Source organism: Leucoraja erinacea, chromosome 17, assembly GCF_028641065.1.
Source record: "Leucoraja erinacea ecotype New England chromosome 17, Leri_hhj_1, whole genome shotgun sequence".
Taxonomy (NCBI): domain Eukaryota; kingdom Metazoa; phylum Chordata; class Chondrichthyes; order Rajiformes; family Rajidae; genus Leucoraja; species Leucoraja erinaceus.
The window spans coordinates 15091389-15115993 of NC_073393.1; the positions used below are offsets into that span (position 1 = coordinate 15091389).

General features: G+C 41.6%; 1 protein-coding gene across 2 annotated transcripts in view; it reads left to right on the forward strand.

The window, feature by feature from the left end:
• mmp15b (matrix metallopeptidase 15b) overlaps positions 1-24605 on the forward strand; it is a 62916-nt gene that overhangs the window by 26002 nt on the left and 12309 nt on the right. For both annotated transcript variants that reach the window (XM_055648640.1, XM_055648641.1), the window contains 6 exons: positions 2856-3004; positions 14703-14825; positions 15026-15333; positions 16846-17007; positions 19132-19364; positions 20150-20288. In XM_055648640.1, coding sequence (XP_055504615.1) covers positions 2856-3004; positions 14703-14825; positions 15026-15333; positions 16846-17007; positions 19132-19364; positions 20150-20288 — 1114 coding nt within the window. The remainder of the gene's footprint in view (positions 1-2855; positions 3005-14702; positions 14826-15025; positions 15334-16845; positions 17008-19131; positions 19365-20149; positions 20289-24605) is intronic.

The window sequence follows — 24605 nt, forward strand, 5'->3', positions numbered from 1 at the left end:
AAGTGGCTTATCTTTGTCAGTCTTTGCAGTTCTTTATGAATGCTCCGAATACAAATATCTTTGAAGTGGAAATCCTGTGGCAAATTGCCACCAAATGTTGGGTACTGGTTTCAAGTTCAGATACAAACATTGTCTGGGGAAAGATTTTAGTTTTGTGAGTCACACTGCACTGAAACAGGCCATTTGGCCCAACTTGTCCATGCCGACCATGATGCCCCATATTAGCTGGTCCCATTTGCCCACGTTTGATCCATATGCCTCTGAACCTTTCTTATCCATGGACATGTCCAAGGGTCTTTAAAATGATGTTAATGTTCCTCCTCTGTCAGCTCATTCCATATACCCACCATTCTCCGGGTGAAAAGTTGCCACTTGCAAAATAATACAATTCTAAGTTGTTGAATCGCGATGACAATTACAACAGGGAATATTGGTAGTAGGTGAATTATCAAGTTACCATGTAGGAATATGTCTCCGTTGAGTGTTGGGGGGGGGGGGAGGGGAAGCTGGAAGAGGGGTTGGAGCAGGAAAAATCGAAGTGATAGGTGGATACGTGAGGTGTTTTTTGATTGGCAGATGGGTGGACAAAGGTCAAAGATGACAACAAAAAGTGTGAGAAAAGTAGATGAGGATAGAAGTGGCACAAAAAGTGAAGCCAGAGGAAGGAATAAAGGTGAAAGGGGTCAAAAATGTATTTTCACTTGGATCCGCGATGCATTTTGCAGATCTTACTCGAGCTTTCTCAAAGTAAAAAGATCAATATTTGCAAGAAGAATGTCTGAAGAAGGGTCTCAACCCAAAACGTCTCCCATTCCTTTTCTCCGAAGATGCTGCTTGATCCGCTGAGTTAATCTAGCATTTTGTGTCTATCTTCAGTGTAATCATCTACAGTTCCTTCCTACACAATATTTCACCAGACTATTTACAGCCAGATTAAAAAGTACAAACATAAGTTAATTTTTATGATCAAGGAAACATTACAAAAATAGTTGAAAAATACCTATGTCCAATAATATTTAGTTTGGCAATGGCTTATCATTACTTTCCATCTACCTGGAATAGGCAGAGGTCGATCAAAGCCAATTCTGTAAGTCAGCGATAGCTGTAAAAAGGTAAACATACAAGAGCCTTTTGTGTGATAGTTTAAAAATGGGTGACATTGAGAGAAATCTAAAATAGGCTTCTGCTTCACTATCATCAGTTTTACTCTTTGCACAATGTAAAAATCGAAACAAAGCACAGGAATGTAAAGAATTGTTACTGCAAGTTGCGGTCCTATGTCTGACTCAGATTTCATGCATGCAAGACAGTAAATTCACTATCAGGTTCCAGTCTTCCAAATGCCTGGGAGACTGGGTCATCCTTTGCAGGAGATCAGCAAGTGAATATTTTTTGTTCCTTTTTAATGGATTTTAAATGGATACCTCTGGCTCCTTTACGTTCCAAAAAACATTCAGAAAATATAATTGGAGGAATGGAGAAGTATTTCCAAAACCTCACCTGACTCCCTATTTAATTTTTTTAATTCTCTATTTATTTTTCATTTTTTAGTAGATATCTATGGCAAAGCCAGCATGCATTGTTTATTGGTACACAAAAATGCTAGAGAAACTCAGCGGGTGCAGCAGCATCTATGGAGCGAAGGAAATATATATTTCCTTCGCTCCATAGATGCTGCTGCACCCGCTGAGTTTCTCCAGCATTTATGTGTACCTTTGATTTTCCAGTATCTGCAGTTCCTTCTTAAACAAAATTCATTGTTTATTTCTAGGGGGCTTAGAACTGAGGGGGTAGTTAAGAGGGAACTGTAGTAATAGGTTTGGAACCACAGAATAAAGAACGCTAAGGTGGAACAGACCCTGCATGAGGACTGGGGGAGGGGATTGGAAAGATGGTCAGTATTTAGAGTTACAGCAGAGGAATTGGACAAGAGCTAGTGGGTGACAGGTGGAACCAGATGTGGAGGCAAATAATGGCCAGATTCAGCCAGTTTGGGGGAAGGGGGAGCAAAGGAGAACAAAGGGATAAAAAAACAATACTTCCACTTTATGCTTTGCCCCTCTCGCCTTAATATTTCCATCCTGGGAAAGACTATCTACCCTAACTATGCCTCTCATCATTTTATAAACTTATGTCGGGTCATCTCCGGCGTTCCAGAAAAAATAATCCAAGTCTGTCCAATCTCTCCTGGTAGCTAATCCCCTCTAATCTAGGCATGCTGGTAAACCTCCTCTGCACCCTTTCCAAATCCTCCACATGCATCCTGTATTGGGGCGATCTTTGACCAGAACTGCATGCAATACTCCAAGCAGCCTAATCTAACAGAACAATGAAATTCTTACTTGCAGCAGCACAACAGATAAGTAAACATAGTACTCTAATAAACATCCAACAGTCTAACCAACGTCCAACTGTTATTTTGTCCTTACTAAGATTATTATGATTTTACTCAAATATTTTTATATTCCTATATAACTGTTTTCTTGTTTATCATGATGTTTAAAGAGTACTATGTTTACATAACTGTTGTGCTGCTGCAAGTAAGAATTTCATAGTTCTGCTTTGGGACATATGACAATAAAACACTCTTGACATCTGTGGTTTGTGGAAGTACACTGAGTTTTGGACATACAATAAATATGATCAATGGCATAAACAGCTGGGCTTTGCTTTGGAGATACAATGAAACATCGCTACTGGATTTACCACAATAAACATCCACTGAGATGATAGCTGGACTTGTTCGTGATCGGTTCTCCAGTCTAACTTATCAACCTGAATTTTTTTGGTGAGGAACAGATTTACAATTACATACATAAATGACTCATCAACTTTTTCTATTATTTATCTTTCAGTCCTGGCTCCAGTCATATGGATACCTACCTCATGGTGATTTACGAATGTCCACGATGAGATCAGCACAGACACTGTCCAACGCCATCAGTAAAATGCAGAGGTTCTATGGAATTGAAGTAACTGGAGAACTTGATGAAAACACAAAAAAGTAAGAAGTTGGCTGATTAGGATTTATAAAAAAAACGTGGCAGATATGGGGATCTGGGATAAAGAGACTCTTGAGGAATATAGAATGTGTAGGAGAAAACAAATGAAAGAAGTTATGATGAAAAGGGGCCATGAAATATCCCTGGCAAGTAAGATTAAGGAGAATCGAGAGATTCTGTAAATACGTCAAGAGCAAGAGAGCAGCCAGGAAAAGTGTGGTTCCCTAAGACAGCAAAGATGTAATTTGTGTGCTGGTGAGGTTCCAACTAAATACTTCTCATCTGTTTTCACCAAGGGAACGAAGGTGGAAGATGGGGTGAGTTCAGAGAGGGGCATATGTTAATCGAGAATAGGTCAATATTCAAGAGTCAAGAGTGTTTTATTGTCATATGTCCCAGATTCTTACTGGCTGCAGCACAACAGAATATGTAAACATAGTACACTGTAAATAATATGCTAAACGAGAGAGAAAAAAAAGTTCAGTGTGTATGTACATATGAGCACACACACACACACACACACACATACACATACACACACACACACACACACACACACACACACACACACACACACACACACACACACACACACACACACACACACACACACACACACACACACACACACACAAATAAAACAATAGTAGTGCAATAGTAATAATAATAATAGACTATTGCAGATCAGAGCTTATTTGAGGTTGTTGTGTTTAATAGCCTAATGACTGTAGGGAAGTAGCTGTTCCTAAACCTGGACGTTACAGTTTTCAGGCTCCTGTACCTTCTTCCCGATGGCAGGGGTGAAATGAGTGTGCGGCCAGGATTGATGTGGGTCTCTGATAATGCTGGCTGCCTTTTTGAGGCAGCGACTCCGATAAATCCCATCAATGGTGGGGAGGTCAGAGGTGGTGATGGACTGGGCAGTGTTTACCACTTTTTGCAGTCTTTTTCGCTCCTGGACGTTAAGAAGATGTTAGATATCATGGGATGCATAAGAGTTATAAAATCCTCAGGACAGATGAGATCTATCCCAGAGAGATAAATAGGTTAGGCCCTGACAGAGATTTTTGCATCTTTATTACCCAGTGCAAGAAGATTAAAGGATAGCCAATGGTGTTTCTTTATTTAAGAAGGGCGGAAGGGATAAGTTAGGCAACTATAGGCCGGTACAAATCCTTATATCAATGGTAGGGAAATTATTGTAGAGAATCCTTAGGAACAGGATTGATGCACATTTGGTAACACAGGGACAATCATTGTGGCTTTTTATGCCAAGAAATCTTGCAACACACTTGGTTGAGTTTTTATGAGGGGCTAACTATGAAGATTGATGAAGGCAGGGCTATAGATTATGCCTATAAAGACATGTAGAACATGCCATAGGGTAAGCTCTCCAGAAGGTTAAGGCACATGGGATCCAATGTGGACTGGCCCATTGGATATAAAATTGGCTTGGTGTTAGGAGCCAGAGGATCATAGAAACATAGACACATAGAAAATAGGTGCAGGAGTAGGCCATTCTGCCCTTCGAGCCTGCACCACTATTCAATATGATCATGGCTGATCATCCAACTCAGTATCCCGTACCTGCCTTCTCTCCATACCCCCTGATCCCTCTAGCCACAAGGGCCACATCTAACTCCCTCTTAAATATAGCCAATGAACTGGCCTCAATGGATAGAAGTCTATGGCCAGTGGCATACTGCGGTGAGCAGTTCTTGTTGTTTGTGATTTATATATTAACAGTGTGAATGTTGGAGATGTGATTGGTAAGATTGTGGATGACAAGAAAGTTAGTGTGCTGTTTAAGGCAACAACATGATATGTATCAGGCTGAAATTAGAGCAGTTAGCAGGTGGAATTTAATTCCTACAAGTATGATATATTGCATTTTGGGAAGTCAAATAGGGATCACAGAGAGTTCAGATGGAGCAGAAGATAAAGCTGGGAAGTTATATCGTAACTTTACAAAACATTAGCCAGACGACATTGAGAATATTATGTGCAGTTCTGGTTGCTACATTATAGAAAGAGTGTGGTTGTTCTGGAGAGAATGCAGAGGAGATTCACCAGTACATTGCCTGAACCGTAGGATTTTAGTTATGGGCAGAGATTGTACTGTGACTGGCGCCGATGATGGTTGTCAAGGTGTACTGGTCCTTTCTGTTTTGTTTGTGTCGTCTGTGAAAATCCCACAAAGATCACTTTCATGAGAGAGGTACTCATTAACATCAGATATATGGTACCTCCACACATTGTTCCGGATTTCTCTCACACGCTGGATTATTTGGACATATTTGTTGCGGGGCTGTGGCTGTGTTCAAAGTCTTGAGACGGAGGAGGACCCGGGTGAAGCTCTCTGGAGCACTCGCCCGACTCCAGCGACGAGAATTACACACACAGCTCCCAAGTATATTCCTTGCAAATCTATGTTCGCTCAACAACAAAGTGGGCAAACTGAAACTCCTGTGCCAAACAAACAAGGACTTCTCTCGAGCCGCTGCCCTGAGCTTCACTGAGACCTGGCTGTGTGAGTCACAACATAGAAAAAGGTGCAGGAGTAGGCCATTCGGCACTTTGAGCCAGCACTGCCATTCAATATGATCATGGCTGATCATCCAAAATCAGTACCACGTTCCTGCTTTTTCCCCACATCCCTCGATTCCGTTAACCCTAAGAGCTAAATCTAACTCTCTTGAAAACATCCAGTGAATTCGCCTCCACTGCCTTCCGTGGCAGAAAATGTCACATAATTTGTAAACACAGTGCCCTCCACAATGTTTGGGACCCATCATCCATCCATTTGCCTCTGTACTCCACAACCCGAGATCTGCGATAGAAAAAAATTACATGTGGCCAAAGTGCACATTGTCAGACCCCAACAAAGGCCATTTTTATACAGCTTGGTTTCACCATGTAGAAACCACAGCACTGTCCATACACAATCTCCTCCTTTCAGGGCAACGTATTGGTTGGGACACATGGCTTCACAAGTATTTGTAATTGCTCAGATGTATTTAATTACCTCCTTCATGCAGGTATAGGACAGCTCTCACCACCTAGTCTTTCCTCCAGTCTTTCCATCACCTTTGGAAACTTTTATTGCTGTTTACCAACATGAGGACCAAAGTTGTGCCAATGAAAGTCAAAGAAGCCATTATGAGACTGAGAAACAAGAATACAACTGTTAGAGACATCAGCCAAACCTTAGGCTTACCAAAATCAACTGTTTGGAGCATCATTATGAAGAAAGAGAGCATTGGTGAGCTTACTAATCGCAAAGGGATTGGCAGGCCAAGGAAGACCTCTACAGCTGACGACAGCAGAATTCCATCTACAATAAAGAAAAATCCCGAAATGCTTGTCCAACAGATCAAAAACACTCTTCAGGAGTCAGGTGTAGATTTGTCAATGACCATTATCCACAGAATTCAATTTAATTCAATAGCCCTTTATTGTCATTCAAACATGCAAGTTCTGAACGAAAATTAGTTCCTGCAGTCATAACAGCAAAAAAAAAGACCAAAACACACAATTAACACAATTCCACATAAACATCCATCACAGTGAATCTCTAAACACCTCCTCATTGTGATGGAAGGCAAAAGTCTTATCTCTTCCCTGTCCTTTGTTCTTGGCAGCCAAACTGCAACGCCGAGGTGACCGGGGCTCCCGATTTTAAAGCCCCCGGCGGGTGATGGTAAGTCCCGCGACTGTTTCAGCCGCGCCGGTCGATGTAAGGCCCTGCTGCGGGCTGATTCAAACCCCTCGATTCGGGCGGCCGCCCCCCCACATCTACACAACTAAAAATAAACCAAAAACATATTCCCAACAAGACAAAAAGAAAGAAAAAAAGACAGACGGACTGCAGGGAGCCGCTGCCACAAGACATTCTGAGACATTCTGAGAAGACTTCATGAACAGAAATACAGAGGTTACACTGCAAGATGCAAATCACTGGTTAGCCGCAAGAATAGGATGGCCAGGTTACAGTTTGCCAAGAAGTACTTAAAAGAGCAACTACAGTTCTGGAAAAAGGCCTTGTGGACAGATGAGAAGAAGATTAACTTATATCAGAGTGATGGCAAGAGCAAAGTATGGAGGAGAGAAGGAACTGCCCACGATCCAAAGCATACCACCTCATCTGTGAAACACGGTGGTGGGGGTGTTATGGCCTTGGCATGTTTGGCTGCTGAAGGTACTGGCTCACTTATCTGTGATGATACAAATGCTGATGGTGGTAGCATAATGAATTCTGAAGTATATAGACACATCCCATCTGCTCAAGTTCAAACAAATGCCTCAAAACTCATTGGCTGGTGGTTCATTCTACAGCAAGACAATGATCACAAACATACTGCTAAAGCAACAAAGGAGTTTTTCAAAGCTAAAAAAGGGTCAATTCTTGAGTGGCCAAGTCAATCACCCAATCTGAAACCAATTGAGCATGCACTTTATATGCTGAAGAGAAAACTGAAGGGGACTAGCCCCCAAAACAAGCATAAGCTAAAGATGGCTGCAATGCAGGCCTGGCAGAGCATCACCAGAGAAGAAACCCAGCAACTGGTGATGTCCATGAATCGCAAACTTCAAGCAGTCATGGCATGCAAAGGATATGCAACATAATAATAAACATGACTACTTTCATTCATATGACATTGCTGTGTCCCAAACATTATGTTGCCCCGAATTGGGGGGGGGGGGGGGGGGCAATGTAGAAACACTACTGCATCCTCTACATGGCGAAACCAAAATGTATAACGACTGCGGGCAATGCACTGCAGCTGGTTGGCGTTCAACTACACCGAGCAGACTGCGAAATGGGGGCAGCGGGGAAATCAAGAGGCGGTGGAATATGCTTCTATACTAACCAGGGCTGGTGCAGTGACATCACTGTACTGTCTAACTTCTGTTGTATTCATCTGGAGTCTTTTTTTATAAATTGCAAACCCTTTTAATCTCCAAGGGAATTTACCTATTTTATTCCCGCTGGTGTTTACATCTCTCCCTAAGCCTGCGTACATGTGGTGCAAATGTTGACCGGGTAATGAGAGTAGAGTGACTTCCCGGACTCCATGGTCATTGTTTTGGGCAATTTTAACAAGGCTAACCTCAGCCAAGAGCTTCCAAAATACGGGTATCACATTACCTGCCCCACCAGAAGATAGAGAACACTCGATCTTTGATATACTACAATCAAAAATGCATATTTCTCTGTTCCCTGTGAGGCTCTGGGACTCTGATCATTGTTTAGTTCACCTTATTACGACCTACAGGCAGAAACTAAAATCTGCTGAGCCTGTGATCAGAACAATGAAAAAATGGACAAGCGAGGGCATTGAAAACCTACAGTCCTGCTTTGACTGCACCGATTGGAATGTGTTCAGGGAAGCAACCGCAAGCCTCGATGAATACAGACACCGTGGCATCATATGTCAGCTTTTGTGAGGACAGTTGCATTCCCACTGGGACCTGGATCAGGTTCAACAATGACAAGCCTTGGCTTACGGCAGAACTCGGACAGCTCCGCCAGTCTAAAGATGAGGCCTACAGGAGCGAGGATACAGACCTCTCTACAGGCAGGACAAGTACAAGCTGCGATGAGGAATCAGAGTTGGCAAGGAAAGGTACTCTGAGAAGTTGAGGAATAAAGGGCCTGTCCCACTTGCATGCGTCTGGCGCGACCAAACGTGGTCGCTTGCGGTGTACTGCGCGGGGCCGGTCCCACTTCGAAGCGCGGAGGTGTATGGAGTTGTGCGGGGCTGGTCCCGACATCGCGCGGGGCTCCGAAAATCCCGCACTGTCCGAAAATTCCACACGGTAACAGCCTGTCGGCCCGCAGGCGTATTGAGGGCGTATGCAGCGTCTTGACGGCGCACGCGGCGTACGCCTAGCGGTGCCGTTGCGTGATGACGTCACCGCCCGACGCCCAAATTCAGTCGGCCCGCCTCCTGCCCAGCTGATTGGTAAGTATGACACAAATTACGTCACGCGCGAACTTAGCGTGTACTTACCGCATACTTACCGTGAACTTAGCGCGAACTCTGCTTCCGTTTGGTCGTGCCAAACTCATGCCGTCACATGCAAGTGGGACAGGCTCTTATGTTCTCAGCTAATGACTCATCTTCAGTGTGGAAGTGCTTGCAAGAAACCACCAGCTACAAGAGGAAAACCCCCAGCTCCTTGGACAATCGTCAGCTGACCATCGACCTGAATGAGTTCTGCTGCAGGTTCGATAAACAGAAACATAACCTCGGTCTGTCCATCATAGAGTCTGTCCTCACCTTCTCCATCATGGTCTGGCTTACTGTATATCGTGTAACTTGCGAGCAAAACTCCAAGGCAAATTCCTTGTATGTACACATATTTGGCTAATAAAATGTATTCAATTCAATTCAATTCGTTAGGCTTGGTTTGTTTGTCATGGAGCGAAGAAGACTGAATGTTGATTGCTGGTATATAAACTTATGGAAGACATAGACAGGCATGTGCCGTGAGTAATAACTCAGGGTAGGTAATCAGTCGACTTTTATAAAGTAATTTGTCTTCAAAAGCTTTATCTCTTAATAAAGTATTTAAAATCATATAGCTCAAAGAAATTTACTTACCACATTATTTGTACACGGAATCCATTCTTCTCTCTTTATTTCGTAAGATACTCTTAATGACAATCCATGTTTGAAAAACCCGCCAAGAAACTTGCGCTGCGCATGCGCAGTACGCTGCTGCGCATTTGCAGTACGTTGCGCAGCACATGCACGCAGTCCACGGTACAAAGGCAGAATTTCAGCTGCCTTTTTCGACCGTTGTCATTGAAGGCTTGAAGCAGCGTCGACAGCACGTGAGTTGCACATACTTTCACGTGTTACGTGTACTGCGGATGAAAGGCACGGGAGAATTACGCCCACCTAAGAGATCGATCTCTTAGGTAGGCATAATTCTCCTGTGTCTTTACTATTTATATTTAATAATCACCATTTTATAATTTTAGTCAGGGTAGGCACTGCCTACTTTGTCTACCCTAACGGCACGTGCCTGGTAGATAATTAGAATAATTTTCCCATGGTAGATTTATCAAAAACAAAAGATCTGTGTTTAAGATAAGAGTTCTCAAAGGGATTGAGGAGAAAGCTTTTTATACAAGGAGTGGTTAATATCTGGAAGTCACTGACTGAAGAGATGGTGGAGTCAGATAAATATAACAACTGTAACAAATATTTAGACAGGCACAAATGGGCAAGGTATTTATTGGACCTAATACAGGCAGTATAAATAGGCATAAAGGTCGGCATGGGCATGGAGGGCCCATTATGCTGTATAACTCTATAAATTTAAAATGACATTCTCTTAAAACAATCTCACCACGATATTCATATTACACATGAGCCTGAAAAGATGTGATAATGCCAGATTTGTGATCAGTCCATCGGCAAAGCACATCAGTCAGATGGAAACATAAAAATGGTTCTGGAAATGGACACTTGATAAATCTGATCAATTTCTTCCATCAGCTCGGCAAAACTTACCCCCAACATAATCATACCAAGGAAAGAAATTCCTGTAGACAGACTTCTGAATCTTCAAAGCAAAATTTTAGGGCCAGGGTTGCTTTGGGTTGAAAAATGGCATGGTGATGCTTGATCTAGAAAGATTATGTCTACTCCTCACTATGTCGATGGCGTCTACCTTAATATCTCCAATATTATCCATCATTAAACCAAATGTCCATCATCTGTTTATTTTATACGAGGCATTTAAAAGCCCAGTCTTCACTAGCTTGAGATAATTGATCCTAGTGATGATCGTTTATTTTCTCCTACTGGGCCGAGTAAGTAGAAGGTATTTTGCCTTAGAAGGTTGTGTTGAACTCTCATTTCATGATGCATCCTGGAATTCAAATATTGATTTTTTTTTTGCCAAAAATAGGCCTCATGTCCTGTAGCAAAACTGGGAGTTTTCTTCTCAGATTATTTTTTGTCATTTTAAATCTGTGTCTTCTAGTTCTGAGCTGATATCATAGATATAGACTATTCTTATTCACTTTATTCATGCCTCATAACATTTTTAAAACTTGGATTTGTTCTCTCGATCTTTTATCATTAAATGATAAAATTCAGTGTGACACGTTATAGTTTAGGTCCTTAAGTACTGTAATTAACCTTGTCACTCTTTGAACCCTCTCCAATGCATCAATGTCCCGAGTGTTCATTGTGCTCCTCTTATTCAGTATTTCCTGCTTTGTCTGTATATTTGTATGGTAATTAATGCATGCTGATTTTGCTGTCTTAAAGGTAACATTTTGGTGCTGTTATTAGCAAATTGAAGATTTAAGATGCCCCTATGTAACTGAATGAGATAGAGTGAAGTGAGATTTTTGGATATTCTTAATTCTATTTTTCTCATTTGGTATCAGATGCTATTACTGCATACAGATTTCGGTGGATTGTGGCAAACAAATGCACTAATGCTGTAGTTGCTGTGATACAGTATGTTGCTGTGGTAACACAAAGCACTTGAGTGAAATAACTTTGCAAAGGGCTAATTGCTACTCAGAAACGCATGGATGTGGAGAGTGCTTCAGGCATCAACTTAGTGATTGAAACACAAACTGAGGGTTGAATTCTTGGCATCTTTCATTACTGGTAATCATTTTCTCTAAGCTTACTTTTCTGCTCCAAAGGTATTTTGAATGCTATTGTATACTTATGCAAAAAGTAATGCACCCAAAAAATAAATGTCTTCTTTGACCTTGAATATTTTGCAAGGTTTGCTGATATTGCCGTTATATGCTTCACAATCAGCTTTATGGAGATCCTTGCTCACTGATATTCCATTGAAATCTGTGGTTTGGTTTATATTTAGTTATCTTTCAACAGATGTCTTGTGCCCATTCCTTTGTCATTTGCATCCATTCAGCCACAGGTTTTGTCTCTGTAGTCGGGACCTGCTGATGAGACATTGCTCAGCCTCACTCCATAATAATGCATAAGTTTTCTTATTGGGCAGTTACTTGATGACTGAGGATTCTTTGCTTCTGCTATGTTCTGTGGCCCCTGAGAATGCTCATCAGATCAATCTGGGAACTGCAGACACTTTCACATTTGTGATGGGAGGTTCATGGTGGGGTGGATGGGAAGGGTATGGAAGGGCCACTTCTATTGAGCTGCGCAACGCTCCTGATCAGGAGATTCAAACATCTCAGTTTCTTCCCAGAGATCCTTCATCATTTTGGGTTGTAGTGGGCTAATAATTTCCATGAGTGAGTGAGAATCCTACAAGTTTTGAATCCCACAGGTTTTCAACGCAGGTTTAAGAACATTCTTCAATTCTTTTCTTTGCTCTGCAGATCATTTCTTGTCATGATACAACTCGGTGGCGGCACAGTGGTGGAGTTGCTGGCTCACAGTGCCAGCGACCCAGTTTCAATCCTGACCTCAGGTGTTGTCTGTGTGAAGTTTGTACGTTCTCCCTGTGGCCGAGTCGTGCCAGTTTCCGCCCACATTCCAAAGACGTGCAGGTTTTGTAGGTTAATTAACGAAAGTAAATTGCTCCTCGTGTATAAGATGCAAAAGTGAGATAACATAGAATTAGCATATCAGTGATCAATGGCCAGTGTGGACTCAGTGGGCCAAATGGCTTGTTTTCACTAAATTCTAAACTAAACTCTATAGATAAGTACCTGGGGGTTAACCTGGATATGGTAGGCCAAGTGGCCAGTTTCTCATTTGGACAGGTACATGGATAGGATAAGTTCAGAGGGATATGGGCCAAACGCAGTCAGGTGGGTCTAATGTAGATGGGGCATGTTGGTCGGCATGGGCAAGTTGCGCTCAATTTCCAGAATCTAAGAGAGTACATTTTAGGAGTCTAGCGTCAAGCACATAAACAGTAGGCCTTCCCACAGGAGTGATGTAAACTCCCACGCTGGAGACTTTGGCCAGGCACAGGAAGCTGATATTGGATTACCTACCCTGCCAGTGGATTTCAGGATTTTGGGGAAGCAGATGTTGGTTGTGCCTCCCCTGTGCTTTGAGGTGCCTGCCCTAGGTCCAACAAATCTCCACAGAATATAGAAAGGTATGGAATCACTGCTGGCAGACCATGTCTTTTATACCAGATTTGAGATCTTGATCTTAAAACCAAAAGCTGCACTGTTGCATTAGAGACTGGAGTGAATTTCATCATCAAAGACTGCCTTCACTAAGAGATGTTTCTTGAGGTATGGATTTTCCAGGCTCTTACTTTGGTCTTTATTGTCAGAAATCAATGTTGGACAGTGGAGGATGTTAGTGGAGGACCTTTGTTCTAAATGTGTTCAGAGTAAGGCCCATTCTCTCAATCATTTCAGTGAATGAGTCAACATTGACTTGGAGCTCAACCTCCAAAGATGAACATGCACAATTGTACCTCAAGTACAGTAGTTCATATTGGAGTGACTTTGGTTCCAGAGTAAAGATAATATAGGTTGAGCATTTCCCATTAGCTTTACAGACTGTCTAGTGGGAAGCTGGTGCAAGTTGAGATACAGCATTCTAGCAAGATAGATTGAGAGAAGTATTGAAGTGGCTTAACCTCAGTCTGTGCTGGGATTCATTCCGTGATGGGCCATTAGTTAGATTAACAACTTGCATTTAATGTAGCAAAAATAAAGTCCTAAATCAATCATCTCCAGCAGTAAATTTAGCCCATCAGGAAATCCAACCCATGGATCACAAAGATGGAGAGAACCAACTCTTTAAGAAGCTACTTGACTAAGTGGGACACGTTGGGTCCCAGCTTCACACGGAAGGGTTGGTCCCCAACACAATATTCCACCTCTCCACCAATTCCAAGATTGCTGGCCAGTGTGGGGTTGGGGAGGCTTTCTGGAGTGCTAGCATGGGTGTTGTGGGCTGAAGGGACTCGTTTCCAGAGGGCTAGTATGGGCATTATGGGCTGAATGGATTCTTGGGCTGGCAGCTCAGTCACACAGGCCTGGCAGCTCAGTAACTCAAGCCTGGCAGGCTGGCAGCTCAGAAACTGCCAGAAATTCTGCCGAAAACAGGTGAGAGACTGAGAGAGAGAAGGTGGAGAGGGTGGACAATCAATTTGACATTTTCATTGTTTTTTACAGTTGCAAAAGGCACACAGTTGCAAAAGACACACAGTTGCAAAAGGCACACATTTCAATAGCCACACAGTTGCAAAAGGCACAGTTTAAAAAACACATAAAGGGCACTCGCAGGTCAATATTCTCAGTGTTCTGTAGATTTCCAGCTCAGACCCTCTTCCTCCCCCGTCTTGCAGAGACTGAGCCATGGCCACACTGCCGGGTTTTATAGCCCCTCCCTCGCGGGGCGTGGCCTTTGTGACGTGATTGACAGGGGAGAGAATCTCAACATTTTTTAAACATTAATAAATCTTTCACTTTTCATCGATGGGAAAAATCCTCTGGCTCTGACAGCTGGAGGGGGACTCTGAGTAAGGTGGCCAAAAATCATAGCCATAAGTGGTCGCGTTTTTTCTAAAATCAATATACAGTGCAAACAGGAAATTGTCAAGTTTAGACTTTTAATTATATAGATAACTTGATGTGTCAACAAATCCTGACCATGCTTTGCACGAGGAAAGTGTTCAGGGTGACCTGAACGGGCATGATCATGGACAATGGGAGCCGAATGCAGATTTCATTCTTGCATTTTGTATGTTAATCTCTGCCAGGTGGATGAAGAAACCCCGCTGTGGTGTTCCTGACAACTTTGGCACAGAAATCAAGACAAATTTACGTCGTAAGCGATATATCCTCACTGGACAAAAGTGGAATTCGAAACGTATCACATACAGGTAGTACACTCAAATCTCATTGAAATGTTCTGCTGGGCTGTGTGGTTGTAAATTGCTGTGTTGGTATGTACCTCAAAATTATGTTCTTCCTTAGAATAGGAAGCATCATATTCTAAAGATTGACCAATGAGTTCAAAAACCTACTCCAAAGTTTATGCTGATCCAGATTTCCTGATTAAAGCATAATTTTCTTCTTGCAGCATCCAAAACTATACACCCAAACTGGGAGAATATAGGACACGCCAGGCTATCCGCCAGGCTTTTGGTGTCTGGCAGAAAGCTACGCCAATAATATTTGAGGAGATTACTTATTATGATATTCGATATGGTCGCAGGAAGCATGCAGACATCGTGGTCTTCTTTGCCTCGGGTTTCCATGGTGACAGTTCCCCATTTGATGGGGAGGGTGGTTTCCTGGCTCATGCCTATTTCCCTGGTAGTGGATTGGGCGGTGATACTCATTTTGATTCAGATGAGCCATGGACCCTGGCAAGTACTGATCTTCAAGGTAAGAGGTGAATTTGTTGCTTCTCTCAAAAGATGTGAAGGGAAAAAGTGAACAGCAAACCTTTTTGGGTTTATGCTGTATTCTCTTCAGCTTCTGTACTGAATGACTCATTGACGGTGATCTTAATTTGAACTTTAGTTTCTCAGACTTCCTCTACTCTGAATTAATTGCCTTATTTGATCATCCCCTTATCTTTCCTACTGCATAATATTTTATACTAGTATTCATAATCAGTCTTTTGTCCCTGCAATCTTGCATAATCTCTCTCCTTCTATGGATTTGATCACTGGCATGACCGTCTCTAAACCATTTGTCATAACATTTTCCACTTCCAGCTGGGATTTCCAATTCTAATTTGAAATGTTCTCATGTGTATGATTATATTTACTATTCCAAGTGAATTTATTTATTTCCAATGACCCGATCGAAAACCTCCAATTTTAAATCCAGAAATCCTGAGATGGAGGCTATATTTTAATATTGCATCTGTTAGCTTGCCTTTGACAATGGCTTGTTGAGTTATTTATCCATGGAAATAATAAAATTAAACTACAGGTAAATGCATGTATAAATGATGAAGCCAATTAGCTAACAATGTTATTACCGTTATTTTATATATAATTATAGAAGATAAATAACAGTAAAATAAGCACAAGCAATAAATCTAAAACACAGAGGAATTAAAATCTTGTCTTACTAGCATTTATTTAAGATATAACTCGTCTCATTCAGTTGACAGTCACTGTCGACTTCCTTTCCAAAGAGTGTAATTTTATCGGAGACCATTATTAAAATTCAAAGTTCAAATTTATTTGTCACATGCGCCAAAAGGTGCAGTGAAATGTAATTTACCATGCAGCGTTACAATTAAAAAGGGACACTATGCACACCATAATTCAACACAGACATCCACCACAGCATTCTTCACTGTGGTGGAAAGCAATACAGTTCAGACAGTCTTCCTTCTCCTCCTCCTCCCTTGTTTACCCGTGGTCGGGGCCCTGACCATTTCTGCAGAGGTTTATGTGAGAGATTCTCTGCAAAGGTTCATGTGAGATATAAATTATTTATCATTGATAAATGGCCATTTTTTTTGTACAATGTGACCCTATTTTCCTGTCACAGTTAGCACTTTTCTGAATTATCTGCTCTTAAATGGTGGACACAAAATGCTGGAGTAACTCAGCGGGTCAGACAGTCTATCTTCAGTTTAAACCAGCACCTGCAGTTCCTTCCAACACATCATATCTGCTCTTAAGTTTATTTTGTTAGATATTTATAAGCAGCCAGTTATGTGAGTGTATTGTTCTAATTGCATCCTTGCTAATTCCAATGCCCTTGGTAGTATTGAGTGAATTGATATAAAACCTTATTTCTCTTTCATTTGTTTCACTTCAATGAGCCCGTATCTCATATGAAGTAAAATGTATAATTTACGCTGGTTTTAGAGTTGACAGTAGTGGGTTGTTGTTTAACAGAGCTTGATCCCAATGTTTTATTTATAATCCACAGGGAATGACCTGTTCCTTGTAGCAGTCCATGAGCTAGGACATGCTCTGGGCCTCGAACATTCCAGCAATCCTAATGCCATAATGGCTCCGTTTTACCAGTGGATGGATACAGAGAATTTTGAGCTTCCAGAAGATGATTTAAAAGGAATCCAGCAGATATATGGTGAGTCACTTTGAGAATTATTGGTTAGAAACATAGAAATCATGGTGCAGGAATAGGCCATTCGTCCCTTCGAGCCAGCACCGCCATTCAATATAATCCTCTTGCAATGAAGGCCAACATGCCATTAGCTTTCTTCACTGCCTTCTGTACCAGCATGCTTACTTTCAGTGACTGATGTACAAGCACCCCAGGTCTCGTTGCACCTCCCCTTTTCCTAATCTGACACCATTCAGATAATAATCTGCCTTCCTGTTCTTGCCACCAAAGTGGATAACCTCACATTTATCCACATTATGCTGCATCTACCATGCATCTGCCCATTCACCCACCTGTCCTCCCTTTATGACCTTCTGTCCCCTTGCATTGGTTCCACATTGTTGCCTCCACCCTCCGCCGGTCGAGCCTCAGGGCCAGGATTCGAGTCACAGATCTGTCCGCCGCTCGGACTGGAAGTGTCGTCTGCCCTGACAGCTCCTAAGAGGGTGTACCTGTTTTCAAATGGTACTTCCACCGAGGTCTCCTGCACTCGTTTCGTCCCTTCCGTCTCTAACCGTCGAACCTCTTGTACTCACGGAGTGACGATCTGACTGTAGGTCCTGTCCAGGAAGCTTTCGTCTTCCCCCGATAGCGTGCAGGTCATCCAGCTGCTGCTCCAGTTCCCTAACTCGATCCCTGAGGAGCTGCATCTGGACACAGTTCTCACAGGTGTAGTGGTCAGTGACAACAGCAGTGCCCCTGACTTCCCACATCCTGCGACCAATGCACTGCAATAAGTTTAAACATTTAAATTAAATTAAACACACACACACAACCGCTTAAATGTAGCCTCGTCGACGAAGACTTTTTCGCCAAAGTCTCACACTTCACCTCAACAAGGCCGCTCCGCTACACGTGAACTTAATTTTATCTAATCAAGTCTACTATCCACTCAACTAATTAGGATGTCCCAGCCAATCCACCCACTCGCTGGTCTGGCTGCTGCTCCTTTGCGACCTTCAAGGTAATTGCCCCGGGCTGCCTCTTGCCGCTCTTTTTAAAGCTCCCGAACTTTACTCACCTAGGAGAAAGCCTTCTTTCAGCCAATCCGCTCACTTGCTGGTCTGGCTGCTGCTCCTCTGCGACCTTCAAGATTAAATGATTATTTGCCAGTATGAATTCCATTCAATTGTTGATGTGATATAAAAATGACAGAAAGACGTTTGGGCATCAGAAGGTTAATGATTCACCATAGTTAATTTAGTTTAGAGACACAGCGTGAAAACAGGCCATTCGGCCCACCATTGATCACCTGTACTATTCTACACACTAGGGACAATTTCAGAAGCCAATTACTCTAAAAACCTGCATATTATTGGAATGTGGAGGAAACCAGAGCACCCTGAGAAATCTCACATGGTCACTGGGAGAGCGCCCAAACAGAATCCGTAGTCAGGATCGAACCCAGGTCTCTGGCGCTGTATGGCAGCAACTCTACTACTACACCACTGTGCCACCCTAGTTACCCAATCTGATCTTAAGGCCACAATATTTATGTGAAGTAGTCCAGCACCGTCACTCAATACCCACATCTTCTGGTCACCAGCCTAAGTGGTATACATGGTAATGCTAAACACTACAATAAATATGATGATTAATGTAAAAAGGCAGAATGGTGCAAAGTTATATTGCAATTCTAAATGTAAAAATACTAGCAGAAATAGCAGAATAATGTAGTGTCCTGTTGATGTAATTGGCATGAGTTTATCATGGCTCACACGAGGGGGATGCTGTATTTGGGCCAACATGAGGTCTGAAGGTGAATAGTCCTTCTGGAAGCCGGTTATTTTTGAGTAAGTGCTATTTAACTGTGAAGGCAGACATCTCCCATAACTTCACTTTTGGATAGGAGAAGTATCATGAGGTAGTAATTAACCGGAGGTTATTTTGGTTTTTGTATGTGTTTGCACGTGGTGTTCTAGCTTCACTAGGTTGACACCTGATATTCTTATTTAACTAAGCTTGATGCTGCTCGTGTTACGTTCTTGTACACTCATCATGATGTTGATCATTTGTATTTCTTTGTCAATAAATGTCCCAACTTTATAAATGGTTAACTTTTTTTAATGGTTCTTTCATTGTTTCAAGGTCTACCAGATAGCTTACCCAAACCCACAAATTCACTGCCAACTATGACACCGCGGAGACCAAAAAAACCTGAGCGTGTGCCTCCCAAAACTCCTGACCGAAAACCAGCACCCCGAGATCCTGATCTAGACAATCCTGACACGACAGATGGAACCACCCAACATCGTCCAAATATATGCGATGGCAACTTTGATAGCATGGCAATGTTGCGGGGAGAAATGTTTGTGTTTAAGGTAAAGATAGATTGCAAGTTGAGTCACTGGGATTCTGTTGTTTCATTTTTGTTCTGCTTTTCCTCACTATGGCAGTGTATTCACGTTGTAAACAACATTAACTTTGAACGCTTTGGTACCACCGTTATTGCAGTACATTATTAGTGGTAGCAAAGTCAGTTATACTCAAGAGTCAAGAGTGTTTTATTACCATATGTCCCACATAGAACAATGACATTCTTACTTGCAGCAGCACACCAGAACATGTAAACATATTACATTGTAAACAGTATAATAAACCAGAAAACAAGTTCAGCATGTGCGTGTGTGTGTGTTTATATTTTCACTGTCACTGACATTTACACTGTCTTTCAATAATTTATACAGATGTCGATAGCGCAGACTGGAATAATTCTCTTAAAAAACATCAAAAAGGCAGTAATTGCAGTAGTAGGATTGGAATTGCTTTTTTCTGCCCAAAGCCCAGTGCCAACATCTAATCAGCAATGAAGGCATTGTTAACCCAAAGCTCACAGCATGTTCCACAACAGTAATGGTACAGCAAGAATGAACTTGCCAACATGCAGTGCCACCATTAAAGGGCCACATAGACATTCTGACAATAAACCATTGTATTATTTAAGCTGCACCACAACCTTTAGGCTTGTTAGACCTTAACAAGCAGAGATAGTCTGGATAAATAGACATGATCACAAATAGTCAATTAGAAAGTTTAATATTTTGAGATTTTGCTAATTTAAAATTCTCTGTCTATGTGATCTGACTCTGCTCTCTTGCCCAAACAGGGACTCTGGTTTTGGAGAGTTCGAAATAATCGAGTATTGGACAACTACCCAATGCCTATTGGCCATTTCTGGAGAGGATTGCCATCCAATATTGATGCAGCATATGAACGGCATGATGGAAAATTTGTGTTTTTTAAAGGTAAGTTGGAACTATCTTTTCATTTCTGACTGGGGAAGTGAAATGGAGAAGACCAGATTCTGCTAAAAGTTGAGTGGAGGCGCAAAGTGATATGATGGTGAATGCTTAGCACAGCAGGGTGAAACATGTGTTGAGGCTAATATGAACATTTCCCCTGGCCTGAATAGACCATTAAACTTCCTTCTGTGTTGTATTCTTGACATTGCCTCTACTGCTAATCTGGGATGCTGCCTTCACTCAATGCCTACTGAATACTTCCAATTTCTAATTTTTGGGCTATCCCTTTAAATACTACTGAGACCTTTGTGGATATATACAATGCAGAAATATGAAGTCAAAATTAATTGGTTCATTCATTCTGCCCAGTTTCCTTCCTGGTTTCTTCATGTAATTTGGTCTCAACTTCCACTCTGCATCTTAGAAACATAGAAAATAGGTGCAGGAGTAGGCCATTCGGCCCTTCGAGTCTGCACCGCCATTCAATATGATCATGGCTGATCATCCAACTCAGTATCCTGTACCTGCCTTCTCTCCATATCCCCTGATCCCTTTAGCCACAAGAGCCACATCTAACTCCCTCTTAAATATAGCCAATGAACTGGCCTCAACTACAATACAATACAATACAATACAATATATTTGTTATAATTTGAACCTCTTGAGGTTCAAACAAAATTTGGTTTCTGCAGTCATACACACAAGAAAAAGAACCAAGACACAACACAATTTACACAAACATCCATCACAGTGAATCTCCTCCTCACTGTGATGGAAAGCAAAGTCTTATCTCTCCCCTGCACTCCTCTCGATGTCAGTCACAGAACTACCTTCTGTGGCAGAGAGTTCCAGAGATTCACCACTCTCTGTGTGAAAAATGTTTTTCTCATCTCGGTCCTAAAGGATTTCCCCTTTATCCTTAAACTGTGACCCCTTGTCCTGGACTTCCCCAACTTCGGGAACAATCTTCCTGCATCTAGCCTGTCCAACCCCTTAAGAATTTTGTAAGTTTCTATAAGATCCCCCTCAATCTTCTAAATTCTAGCAAGTATAAGCCAAGTCTATCCAGTCTTTCTTCATATGAAAGTCCTGACATCCCAGGAATCAGTCTGGTGAACCTTCTCTGTACTTACTCCCTCTATGGCAAGAATGTCTTTCCTCAGACTTAAAGACCAAAACTGTACACAATACTCCAGGTGTGGTCTCACCAATACCTTGTACAACTGCAGTAGAACCTCCCTGCTGCTATACTCAAATCCTTCACCCTTCCCCACACAAACAATGCAATACTAATATTATTCTATTTATCATCAATGCTGGAACTCCCAGCACAGGCTTCAAATGGTCGATGTCTGTTATTCCTCTTGATACAGTCTTTACCTTTCCTCTCTGAAACCTATGGAGTGCATTGAGTGATGATGGCTGTGATGCATCAATTAAACTGCTGGACTACAAACCCGAGGCCTTGACTAACAATTCAGAGATCTGAGTTCAAATCCTATTATAATAGCTAGGGAAATTAAACTGATAATAAAATTTTAAATGGAATTTAATAAAAATGTTAGTATTAATGACCATGGTATTATTGAATAGTTGTAAAAACTCATTTGGCTCCTGAATTCCTTTCATGAGAAATCATTTATTTTTGAGAAATCATTTATTTTTACCTGGTTGGGACTCAACGTGACTCCAGACTCTGAATGATCGATTAAGAAACTCAATTCTTTTTTCTTTTTTTTTAAATTTTTATTTATTAGAAGCAAGTGTACAAAAATATAACCAGCGACATATGACATAATACAGTTATTGTACAGCTTCAATCTTGATTTTAGCTATAGTTGAGAGAAAAGAAGAAAAAAAAAGCAAGAGAGAGGAAACGTGGTATGTTCAAGGATAGAACTCCTAGACTACCAAAGTGGTGTAGACAAAGAGTGAGTAAGTAAAAGAAGTAAGGAAGACGTAGAGAAATAAAAAGACAAAAACAGAAAGAAAAACAAAAGGTGATGATATACCTGTCTCCCATCCCTCCCCACCCATCACCCAACCCGTAATTAGATTTAACTCCAAAATTGTGTTGCACCATACTATCCTTGTAATAAATCAATGAATGGTGTCCATGTCTTCGAAAAGATCTGCTAAGACAAGTCTAATATTTTCAAGATGTAGTGTCTCAGACATGTTTGTAATCCACATTTTAAGAGTAGGGACAGATGTATGTTTCCAAAATGTTAGTATTAGTTTTTTCGCCGTTATCAGGCCATAATTGAGGAAACGTCTTTGAAATATTGATAGCTCAGAGCAGGCTTCTGACGTTCCTAGAATAATCAATTCCGTGTCGGGGTCCAATTTTGTTTTTAGTGTCTTTGAGAGAATTTCAAAAATTCCTCTCCAAAAATTATGTAATTTTATGCAAGAAGCGAAGGAATGTGTTATAGTTGCTTCTTGAAGGAGATACATTTGGAAAGATCTTATTCAGTTTAGTCTTTGAATAGTAGAGTCTATGCAGTATTTTAAATTGAATTAACATATGTCTAACGTTAATCGAACAATTATGTATATATAAAAGGTTTTCTTCCAATATGTCTTTTAGATTTTTTAGGCCTAGTTCCTCTTCCCCATCTCTTCTAATTGTTTCTGACGATGGGTTTTCAATATTTAGAAGGGTGTTATACAAACATGATGTTAAGTTGTTTGAATTTCTATTCATATCTTTGTCTAATATATCTGGTAGCAAAGTTTGGTAGTCTTGGGTATATGTTTTCAGATAGTCTCAAATTTGAAGATATCTGAAATATTGATTACCTTTCATAGAAACATAGAAACATAGATTGAGAAAGGCTAGTACTATATCCTGACAAAATATGCCTCAACATTACGACATCTGAACACAAGGGACACGACGGGTTCAGACCTACCCATTGTTTAAGGTTCTGCAGTGATGGCAGCACATCACAGATAGCCCTTATAAGGAAACTAACATGATCCGCCTCCATGCACCACAGGTCCCTCCAGCTAAACCTCTTTTCTACACTTTCCCAGTTCATCCACTGTCCCTGAACCTGATAGTGCTCTAATTGGTGATGAGCATAGTCTCAATGGGCCAAAGGGCCTGTTTCTAAGCAGTGTCTTTCAATCAATCAATCGTCATTTCCTAAATCTGAGGGACTGAAGAAGGGCCACGACCCGAAACGTTCCTTCTCTCCAGAGATCCTGCCTGTTCTGCTGAGTTACTCCAACTTTTTGTGTCTATCTTAATTTTAAACCAGCATCTGCAGTTTCTTCCTACATTGATCCTTACAGCACAGGAACAATCCATTTGACCCACAGTGTGTCTGCAGAACATGGTATACATCTCACTGTTTCCCTCCTGACGACGTATCCCTGCTCTACAACCAATTTTGTCCTCTCTGTTGGACCTGCCTTACTCAACACTGGTGAACCCTAAGCCTCCCTGTGCTGAACCCTAAGCCTCCTTTCCCTTGCTGCACCCTACCAATAATGAATGTATGCCTCAGAGCTGCTTGTGCTTCTCCTCCTACTGCCTGCTTTGAATTCTGCTTCCTCCCTCTAATTACACTTGGCATCAGATTACTAACTAAGGTATCCTTGCTCCCTGATAATTGAAACTCTAGCCTCACCTTAACACACTTAAACTCTTCTGTTCGGCTAGACAATGGTACATGAAGAATACCTTTCCCATATAAAGCCACATTACCATGACCGTGGAACTCCTAACCATTTCCTAATATATGAACTAACCAATCTCTCTAACCTGTCCACCTTAAAAAATGGCACCTCATATACTGTCAATGGCCACACCTACATATGGAATAGCCCAAACTTCAACTTGCCTGGAAGCCCTGACTTCTCTATCCTTTCTAACCCGTCAGTAACATCTTTCCTAAGTTGCAGAACCTGTTCCGTGTCAACCAACCTCATGTTATACTACCTACTCAAACTTTAACTGGTTTCTCCATTATAACCTGGATTTCTTCTTCATCTACATAATACCTTTTCTCTACTACCTTTCCTCTTGCCAATGAAATACTCCGTGATTTACTAGTCTTAATCTTCAATCTAGCCCATTTAAGATTATCAATTAGCTTCTCTAATAATCTCTTGTACACGCTACTATTGTGGTCACCAAGGTCATATCATCCATATAGGCCCTGATTGGAGGAGGTGCAGTCCATCCTGCCGTCTATCCCTGCCGCCGACCCACCGTGATGCTCAAATCACTAGCTCCATCGACACCTTTATATAAAGCCACTACCATGACCGGGAAATAACTAATCTCTCTAACCTGTCCACCTTAAAAAA